The 10992-nt window shown below is 41.1% G+C and overlaps 2 protein-coding genes across 2 annotated transcripts in view; one reads left to right on the forward strand and one right to left on the reverse strand.

The window, feature by feature from the left end:
- The window catches only part of LOC106518259 (eukaryotic translation initiation factor 4E type 3), a 16025-nt gene extending 13210 nt beyond the window's left edge, over positions 1-2815 (reverse strand). Inside the window, exon 1 of the mRNA XM_014009473.1 lies at positions 2466-2815. Coding sequence (XP_013864927.1) covers positions 2466-2650 — 185 coding nt within the window. The 5' untranslated portion in view covers positions 2651-2815. The remainder of the gene's footprint in view (positions 1-2465) is intronic.
- A 3878-nt stretch (positions 2816-6693) lies between these two features.
- On the forward strand, positions 6694-9637 carry gpr27 (G protein-coupled receptor 27). Its single transcript, XM_014009474.1, has one exon. It carries the CDS (start codon positions 7346-7348, stop codon positions 8462-8464), a length of 1119 nt encoding a protein of 372 aa, XP_013864928.1. The 5' UTR covers positions 6694-7345; the 3' UTR covers positions 8465-9637.
- Positions 9638-10992: the final 1355 nt, after the last annotated feature.

The raw sequence follows: 10992 nt of genomic DNA on the forward strand, positions 1-10992 counted from the left end.
TTCTCAATGTGTATTTTGCGTGTCTTCTAATCTCTTTTTCACTCTTTCTCATTACATTTCACTTTTTTCTTTCTCCTTCTTTTTCTTCTATTATATAAAGAAATATAAGCCTATCTCAAACCTAATATGAATGTGGCTAAAAACTATACAAGGATGCCACATTCCACTCATACCCCCGATACACACTCTAAACCCCCCAGGTCCAGGACATGCACCCACCCCCTAATGGAGGCCGCACACACCCGAACCCAGGAGGTAGACCCAATCATTCTGAGGTGGAGAGGAGCAGATAGCCAAGGCCCAGGACGCCTGGCCAGTCCCCCGCCGCAGAGAAGCCACACCCATGACCACCCCACCACACCGCCAGCGACCAAGTGCACTCCCCCAGCCRTCCACCCACCAGAACCCAGCAGCCACGGGCCAGCGGGCCACCCACCGAAACCAAGAGCCACACCTCAGGAGACCAAGCAGCACCAGGGAGGACGGAGAGCCAGCCCCACCCCCGGCGACCGTCCAAGCCCCGAGCCCACCCACAGCCCAGGACCGCACCCGGCGGCCCGCCCTTCTTCAGGACCCCCTCCCCAAATGGCAAACAAGAAGGCAAATTAAAATTACTTTCTTCATTTTAATTTATCTTCCTCATTTTAACTTATCAGACGATTAATTGATTTGTTGTTTATTGTGACAGGACTAGTCAGCAAATACTTTTCATTAAATCTTGAAATAAAAATGCTCATAACAATATCTGCACTAACAAAATAAACCTTTGGGGTGAACAAAAGTTTACTAAACAATAATAAAAAAATAACAGATTAATAATATTTTAACAACTGAAAAAATAAACCAAATAACAGTTGAAAGTTCAGTTCAGTCTCTAAAAATATGTTTAAATCATACAAATATGTTTGTGATGGATGATACCTAGAAGTTTGGGACAATTAAGATACTGTAAAATGCAAAATAAATGACAAAAAGGTTATCATGAATTCTAACAAATGACGATATCAATGGGTTGAATGAGTTTAGTCCAGTAGTTTAGAGATAGATACAGATATATTGATGTCATATGCATTTCTGAAATGCAGGTACACAGTCAATGTAAACACAGCACTCAGCAAAATCTGCTAATAAAAAAAAAGCTAAAGTCACGTGATTGACCTACATGAGACACTAAAATACTGAAATAGTATTTTTTTTAAACATAGACACATGACTTTTGTGTCATTCGGGTTATTGTGAAGCTTTTTCAATTAAGGTTGTTTGCTTTACAAAAAAATCATAAGGATGTAGAAGAGTCAGGTTTGTTGAAATTTGAAGACCTTTGACCTGAATAGGGCTGCYACGATTAATCGATTAATCGATGACTAATCGATTATTAAAATAATGATGACTAATTTAATAATCGATTAATCGTTTTCTTTTTTTGTTGTTGTTGTTCTTTMCTTTGTTTTTCTCTCCAAACTGCTTTGACACCTTCCACTGCCACATCTGCCTTTCTGTCCTTGACACACATGCACAGTARTGGTAACYRGTGTAGGCCATGGAGGTCACAAGACATTATACAGACAGGCTCTGGTATCATGGCTACCTGACAACAGACCTGAAAAGTGTGGGATCATTTTACGAAAATGAAAGAGAAACCTGTGCAATATCTGCAGAGCAGAACTTGCCTTCCACAGCAATTATTTTTAGTTAGCATATAGYTAAAATCTAACCATKGTTATATAATAGCAGCTGAATTCTGACGTGATAAGCTCTGTTTTATATTCAATTAACGTATGATCCGATTAGTCGACTAATCGAATAAATAATCGGTGATTAATCGATTATAAAAATGATCGTTTGTGGCAGCCCTAGACCTGAAGCACAATATGCTATACATAAAGCCTTGATAACAACCAACCAACCACCCATGTATATAAGATAGGAGACAAAAATAAACAGGGTTATGTTTTAATCACAGCTAAAGAGTCACTTTGCACAAAGAAAGGACTCTCATGGCATTACACAGCTGTCCGACAAACATTTATATGAATTGGGTTTAAATTTGTTGGCCATTACGAGAATAATATCTGTTTACTTTTCATAAAATCAAACAGCATAGTCCTTTTCAAGCCAAACTCACCTTCTTGTGAAACAAAACTTCCTGCAGCTGGCTGGTTAAATAACAGTGAGAGGTTCACTTGCCCCTCAGAATGTAGGACTTATTAACACCAACCCATTTCTGACGACCTGCACTGGCATAAGATGTCTAAAGCTGTTAATTTGTACAGAGAGAAAGGGTCCAAGTAACCCCTAACATGCAAACATTTCCCTCCCTGAGTATTTTTGCTCCTGCAGGCCTTTGGTAACGCTGTGGCCTTGACTGGTGTTTTTTTTTTTTTTTCCTGCGTCGACCCCACTACCCTGCTCCTTCCCGGGGCTCCAAACTCACAGGCAACACGGAAGAAAGCTAAAAATGCTACCTGTCCAGCCAAAACGTCCAAGGTGAGTGCAAAGGCAGCGTCGCCGTGTCGCCTTCTCGCTGTTTCTTTGTGATGTTTTCCAACTCTCTCTCGTCGATGTCAATGTTGTTCTCGGGGGGGACCGTCTGGTCGCTCGGGGCGCCTCTGTCCATCTGGACGTCCGTCTGACCCGCGGGGACCGCCATTTTCAGCAGGGGACGCGCTAAAGTCCCTTCAGTCTTCCCTCTGAGTGAATCCTCGAAATAAAAACACCCGGTTCGGGCTTTATCCTCAGCTACCGAAACACACTACCGCTTTTCCGCCCACCCACTGCTGACGTCTCTGCGTCATCACCGAGCAGAAACGTCCCCACTCTCACCACTGCTTCGCCACAAAGATGGGAGGAAAAAAAGAGAGCTCACTCTGCTCAATTTTTGGTCGATACTTTGTTACAGGTACACAAGCTGAATTTATCCAAAGTTATCACTAAATTATACCTACAATACAAATAACTGTATAAAAACGAGCAACAGCAGATAAAAGATAATTATTTGTATAAAAAACCCACTTTTTCAATCAAATCTAGTGTTAGCAGTTCATATTTATTCCACTAGATGGAGCTAATCTCACCTGGTAGAAACATTTTATTTCAAACACATTTTACTTTTTGCCTATTTTTATGTTTTCAACTAATCATCATTTGCTAATTTCAAATCTTCTTAATTAAAGTGCTAATAAAGCATTTTGACCCTAATTAGGGCACTAACATGTCTGTAAGTATTTATGATGTGTTTATAATGTTCCTAACATTTCTATAATATTTTTGGTAAACGTGTCCTTTATGATGTGTGAAAATGTGATAACCAGGCAGATTCAAACTATATAACTCATCATACTGAGTAAAGTTGAAATTTAGGTCTGAGTTGAATCCCATGCATGTCTACTTGAGGTAATTATGTTGAATATCAGCCCCCTGAAGCTTATTGTCCTTGTCAAAGCAAAATAAGATTTTATAGAATTCTTGCATCAGGTTTGCTTTTCTGCACCTCTTTCTTGTGCATCATTTGCTGTGCTGTAAAACAACAGTTAGTTGACACAGATTTTTTTTAGAGTGAGTCATCTTCTCAATACACAATCTTCAGTTTGAAGCTTTTGGGTGTCAAGCTCAAAAATCTGGTATGTTTTCACATTAAATGAACTAAAGCTATATGACACACTGTACTTTATTTTCACATCATTTTGTCAATCTCTTTTTTTCAAAATCTTTTTATTTTCTGTTCTTGGATAAGCTGTACCATAAAGTTTCTGCTTTATACGCTCTTGAACCTCCTGCTGCAGTGACCCAGTTTCAATCTAGTAGTAATTATTCTGGTGTAAAGTACTTAATTTTTATACTTAATGACTTAATTACAATAATTACCCCCCTCCTTAACAGATTTACAAACTCTGAATATCAGCTTTTAACACTCAGAAACTCTATAAGAGTCTATAAGTGTTAATTATCCCACTAAAACTGATTACTGTGTGTGTGGGGGGGGGGGGGGTGCCATTTGGGGACAATTTTAAGACAAAATGCCTACCTTTGGGGACAACTGGTGAATTTGGGGACAAAAGTCGAGTCCCCGTTTGGTTTAAATGTCATTGGTGGGTTGGGGGGTTGGGTTTAGGACCAAGGTGTGAATTGAGTTTAGTTTAGTTTTGGGGTCAGGTAGGTACCTGTGAGGTTAGCCTTAGGGTTTGTGGTCAGGGTTAGGCTGTAGGAATGTAACGGAAGTCAATGGAATATCCCCAAATGGATAGCTGTGCAAATGTGTGTGTGTGTGTGTGTGCGCACACACGCATATTTGCTAATAAGGATAGAAATCCAAACCTGTGTATTTGAGGTGAGTGTGAATCACTGCAGTAGCAGCAGGGGAAACCTTGTCACATGACGGCAGCTTTAGTTCAAAGTGCACACGTCCAGCTGAGAGCCAACTTTGATTATTGAGCTTCTATTTCATCCTGGTTTTCCACCAGAAATCAGCAGGCGGTGCTGTTCACACTTTCCTGAGTTTTCACCAGGAACGTGTCAGGAACTATTTCCTGTTGCCTGGCTCAAGGGTTCAGAGTAGGACACATTTTTGTGGTTGGTCTGGAGAGATGAGCAGGCCCACATTCTTTAACCTCTACTCTACCACTCCCAAATTTTAGGATTGAAACGACAAATGGTGAGATCAAAAAAGTGACAGAGCTAGATGGTTTCCTCGACTCCTCTTCTCCATATTTGTCTGATCAGTGGGGTTGCAGTTCCTCTTGCATCCTTGTACTGGGCGGTTGTTACAAGATCCTTGTAGGGGAGACCGGGTAGCAACAAGGGACAGTTGCAACACGTCAATTTTCTCTAAACAGAAACAAGCTAGAGTGATGACACTCACACTGTACATGCTCAGTTGGATGCTCAACCTTGTAAATAAAAAGTAAACAGATTCAAAAACTGCTCCAGGATTTATTTGAAAAAAAAACCTGTTTTTGAGGTACCAAAGTTTTTTTTTTGCCCAGCTTTATTTTTGTTGTACTGTTGTCACTGTTTTTGTGATCCAGCTCAAACTTATATGGTTTAAATAAGTGACATGTTGACTTTTAACTAATATGGTTAACATGTATCCAGATCAGCTTATTTAGCTAACACATGAGGTTTTATCATGGCTGACAGGAAGGAACTGTCCCCATACAATAAATCCATATAAAAACAGATCATTAAAAGATGACATTAAGATGTTGAAATTAAGTTTACACTTAAAAGGGTATTGGTATTCATGGCAGTTTTATAGTTTAAAACACAAAAGTGTTTAAGATGTATTTTCTGCAGTTGTTGTTTTCAACAATGGTTTTAAAATCCCAGTTTCTTTCTATGTAAATGTTGCATAATGTAGGCGTACAGTGACAATAGGCAAAACAAAAGTTAATTGCCTCACAAATTGTTCTATTATTCTTGTCTCAAAAAGTCAACTGTATTTTAAATCAGTTAGTCTTTGACATCTGTATAAAAGGTCTACTCATCAAGGCAAATCTATATTYGTCATTTGATCAAAAAGAATAAATAAATAACACAGTAATATCATTATAACTTACAGTTTTCATTAATTTTGAAATAATATAAACATAAAAATAATAAACTTTTATTTACAGTGAAATATCTTGTATTAATAAAATGTTGCAATCACCCCCAAACCATGTTGCAACTGTCCCCGGTCCTGGGGTCAGTTGCAACATCTGACTTTTCACTTTCAAATGCAAATTGTGAAGAATGTACATGCTCTAATAATCTATAAATGATTTTGACTATGAACAGACAGATGTAAGTTTACTGTATTAAAATTTGGTTTGTCTAAATCAAACCATCTCTGAGTAACAGAGTCAAATGCAAAAAGTGTTGCAACTGTCCCCGGTCAACTTTTTAAAAATCTTGTCAGCTAAGTTCAGACATGAAGCTGATTGGTGATGGTATGGTTCAGTGTACACAAAGCAATTCCAAAATACCCTGTGGCTTTTTGTTTTCTGTCTGACAAAAGGCTTGAAAGCTGTGATACAAATTAAACCAAACACTAGTTTGACACATGACTATAGTGCCTTGTTTTAGGGTACCAATACTATTATTGCACACCCACATAGCTCAGTTTTTCTGGTCCAGTTCTGGCCCACACCATGTAGCAATCAGCCCAGATACCACAAAACATGACGGCCCTTTGGTGGCCCAGATGTGGTCTGCCAGAAGTGGCCCATGCATAGGCCAGCACCACATAAACCACACCACAATTGGACCAGCTGTGGCATCTTAAAAACAGGTCTATCACTGCATGACCTGTCAAACTACTTGTCATGGCAGTGTCAGCCTGATCTGGCCCACCCGTCTGCTATAGCGRGTAAAAATTAACAAACAATTGTTCATATTTTCTTTGTTTATTCTAACACATGCTCAAGGCGTGCAGCTATGTTGAAATATTGCTTTAATGAGACGTTGGAGCGCCAGCAAATTCAGCCTGCGGGTACTTTTGTTACATTCATTACAGTAGTCATTTTTTGCAACTTTGAATAATAATAATAATAATAATAATAATAATAATAATAATAATAATAATAATAATAATAATAATAATAATAATAATAATAATAATAATAATAATCCATTGGGTTCATTTCAACCATGCGTTGCAAAGATCCAGAATAATCACAGATGTTTTTGTTTTTATTTGTCAGAGATAAAAAATGCATTGCTAACATAAATATGTGCTGTTCATTTTGTTCGTGGAAAATCATCTTCAGACAGTTTGAGATGGTTAAAAAGCAAAGCGAGTGGTTGATTTAATCTGCCTATCAGCGCAGAGCTGCTGATCTGCCTGCCAACATCTCAGCCTCCTGCTGATCCCAGGCCTGCCTCCCCGGATCCGAGCGGACGTGCGTCGCATCGGTAAAAAGACGGTGCTGGTGTGACAGAACCCACCCGAGGGGAGCTCCGCTTCACGCGCACACACAACCGCGCTCCGGTTCGCTCCGGCCGGCCCGGTTCTGTTGAGTGCCTCACTCGCTGTTTTACTTTTGCTTTATTTTATTTTTCTTCTCTGAGAGGAAACTGAAAGAGAGAGAGAGAGAGAGAGAGAGAGAGAGAGAGAGAGAGACCCTTGCCGCTGCCAGGGTGGTGTGGGGAGAGATGCGCTTTGTGAGCGGGTTGGTGCTGAAGCTGCTGCTCGGAGGATCATGGAGCTTTAAACCATGAGAAATGAGGGATAAGAAGAGGAAGAAGAAGAAGAAAAAGGATTGTTTCTGGATTTGAGGCGGATGTTTTTAGCCTTTCCGGGCCTGGTTGTGTTGAAGGAAGGTAGGGGGGAGGATTTGATGCGGGGAGAGGGGCACGCGCTCTGCTGATGGCAAACACAAGTGAGTTCGGGGAGAGCAGCTCGTCCTTCCAGAACCACGCAGCGTCCGCGGCCTCTGCGGTCAAGCTGGCCTCCCTGGGTCTGATCATGGCCACGAGCCTGCTGGGGAACGCGTCCCTGTCGCTGCTGCTGCTGAGGGACAGCTCCCTGCGCCGGGCTCCCTACTTCTTCCTGCTGGACCTGTGCGCGGCCGACGTGCTGCGCGCGGCCGTCTGCTTCCCCTTCGTGATGGCGTCGGTCGGCGGCGGCTCCGCGTGGCCCTACGGGGCGCTCAGCTGCAAGATCGTCGCCTTCCTGTCGGTGCTCTTCTGCTTCCACGTGGCCTTCCTGCTCTTCTGCGTCAGCGTCACGCGCTACATGGCCATCGCCCACCACCGCTTCTACTCCAAGCGCATGAACCTGTGCACGTGCGTGGCGGTGATCTGCATGGTGTGGACGCTGTCCGTGGCCATGGCCTCCCCGCCGGTCTTCGACGTGGGCACGTACACGTTCGTGCGCGAGGAGGAGCAGTGCACGTTCGAGCACCGCTACGTGAAGGCCAACGACACGCTGGGCTTCATGCTGATGCTGGTGGTCATCGTGGGGACCACCCACGTGGTCTACATCAAGATGCTCTGCTTCGTCTACGACCACCGCAAGATGAAGCCYGCCCAGCTGGTTCCGGCCATCAGCCAGAACTGGACCTTCCACGGGCCTGGCGCCACCGGGCAGGCCGCAGCCAACTGGATTGCCGGCTTCGGCCGCGGGCCCACCCCACCCACGCTGGTGGGCATCCGGCAGGCTTCTCACCCCGGCAACAGGAGGCTGCTGGTTCTGGATGAGTTCAAGACTGAGAAACGCATCGGGAAGATGTTCTACATGATCACACTGACCTTTCTCGTCCTGTGGGCTCCGTACATCAGCGCGTGCTACCTGCGGATATTTGTGCGCGGGGCCCCCGTCCCCCAGCTCCACCTGACCGCCGCCGTGTGGCTGAGCTTCGCCCAGGCAGGGGCCAACCCCATCATCAGCTTCCTGTTCAACAAGGAGCTACGGGTCAGACTCAGGGCCTGTTTCTCCTGCTGCCTGGGCACTCAGACCCCCATGGAGCCATACTGTGTCATATGAACTCCGCCCAGCCAAAATACTGCCAAAGACTTATTTATATGCCACTTTTAGAATGTACACCCAAGTTTCCCCAGAAATATAACTGAGTTTATGGGACAACCTTTGTTCATCATATCAACCAGGGCTCTGCAACCCATGTCTCTGGGGCCACATGGGGCCCTTTGGACCCTCTGCAGCAGCTCTTTGGAGCTTTAACAAACACAGGAGCGAATATTGGAATTTGTAACCATGATATGAAAACAAAAGAAATATATGGCAAATCTTTCTGATAACACAAAGAATTAGAAGGAGCAGCTAAAAACGGAATAAAATTTGAAGTAAATGAAGGTGTCTGGCTTACCACCCAGCTGAATCTGCATGGGAGCTTGAGTCACATGACTGACCTACATTAGGTAGTCTGTGTAGGTGAACGAATGTGGTGAAATCAGACAACAGAGAAGAGTGGAAATATAAGAGTCAGTCTGCTGTTAATCCTGAAAACAAGAATGTGTTAAATAGTTGAGAACAAATGTCAGGGATCGAGCGACGGACRGCCAAAATAACAGAGATCAGCATTTGAAACACGAGCGGCTTTTGTGAAACTTTTGTCCGACCAGTACCRTAAGTTTACGGTTTGAACCCAACATGTTTTAGTGTACTCAATAAACCTGAGCATAAAATGTGTCAACACATTTAAATTGATAGATTCTTCCACCCAAAAACAGCTTTTCTTTGGACATCACTGTTGTCTACCGGGTAAATAAAAACACGTAGTTGGCATCCAGCGACCAATTATTAATTTAAMGACAACAACCATCAATGTGAAAAAAGGGCAGATTTTGTTTTTTAACTTTGAGATTCTTTATGACCTGTTTCAATGACTTTTCAATACCTGTAAAGAGAGGAGAACCTACAATCTACAATTTAATGATTTTTTTTTAATTTGCTCCAACCATATGCTCACTTTAAAGTGAACTACTCTTATAAATAATTTTCTACACTTTTACAAAATACTTGCATTAACTTTAATGTAAAGATTTGATCAAAGGGAATCACAAAAATGTTATTTCTTTGTTATAAAAGTTTGGGCTTTTTTAAACATCAAAACCCATCAACAGTTAATTATATGTTGATTAATTTCATAATACCACAAACTATAAAGTATGATATGCATAATTATTTATCATCCATTAAGTTGTGTTGTTTTTATTTCAGGCTTCAAGTATATTTTGCAGCAAATTCTCTGAATAAAGAGCAGGAAACGGTCATTTGTAATAATCCAACAAAACATTACATTTACCAGTATGTCTCGCTTTAAGACCAGGGGCGGAGCTAGAGTTTTTTGCAAGGGGTGGCGCAGCCAAAGTGGTATTGGGGGAGGGGGGGCACATATGAATGAATGAATGAATGAATGAATGAATGAATGAATGAATGAATGAATGAATGAATGAATGAATGAATGAATTGATCCCTAGGGGAACTTACAGTTAAATAAAGAAAACTACCCTGGATTTGACCATTCAAAATGGCTGCCGCAGCCAACTTCAGATGTCTCTACTTCAGTTGTTTTGACATAGTGAGCTGAAATTTTGTGATAGAAGCTAAGAATGAAAAAAAAAACATGCTAAATACTAGTCACAATTTCAAACCAGCTGCAAATGCTAATTTTACAAAAAGCTACAGTAAAATTCAACATTTTTCAGATAAACAAAACTGAAAATTAGTAGTAGCTAAAACAATCTTTACCAAATTTTAAATGCTAATCAAAGCTGGCAGCTAAATTTAAAATTGCTAAAATTAAGTCTTTTTAAGACTCATTGAACTCAGATTTGTTTTGGCGTAGTCAAGAATGATTTCTAGTCCAATTTAAGCTAACTGGTAATGCTAATTTTTCAAAAGGCTAAAATTTATCCTTTAAATACAAAGCTGAAAATTTATATTATAGKAAACAAAATTAGTCTTTAACAAAATCTGAATACTAATGCAAAATCCAACATGGCCACCAAACCTTATTTCAAATAGTTACATCTTAGCCATTTAAAAAAATATGGTGGGAGCCAAGAGCAATCTCCATGACATTTAGACATCTCTATTTTAAGCTAAGGGCTAATGCAAATTAAAGTAAGAGATATATTTCATCCAGTTTTAGACACATAAAGCTAAAAGTTGTCATAATAGTAGCCAGCAATATTCAACAAAATCTGARTGCAAATCAAAAATTCAAGATGGCCACCACAGTTAATTTGATTGGCTATCACTCAGACATTTTTACTACTACTGAGTTTAAAGTTGGTGTATGCTGAGAGCAAGCCCTGAAAGACTTTGATGGCAAATTAGAAATTCAAGATGATCATCAAATACTATACATTTGAAAATTTTAAGTGGAAATTTAGTGTGATGTTAGCCGAGAGGTATGCCCAACAGGTTCTAAATTCAAATAAAAAAAATTCAAGATGGCCACCAAAGCAAAGTCAAATGGCTACAATTCAGCTAGTTTTATACATACTGAGCTGAAATTTGGTGTGGTGGAATTGTTGCTCTGTATTAAT

This window comes from Austrofundulus limnaeus, unplaced genomic scaffold (assembly GCF_001266775.1).
Source record: "Austrofundulus limnaeus strain Quisiro unplaced genomic scaffold, Austrofundulus_limnaeus-1.0 Scaffold58, whole genome shotgun sequence".
NCBI classification, from domain to species: domain Eukaryota; kingdom Metazoa; phylum Chordata; class Actinopteri; order Cyprinodontiformes; family Rivulidae; genus Austrofundulus; species Austrofundulus limnaeus.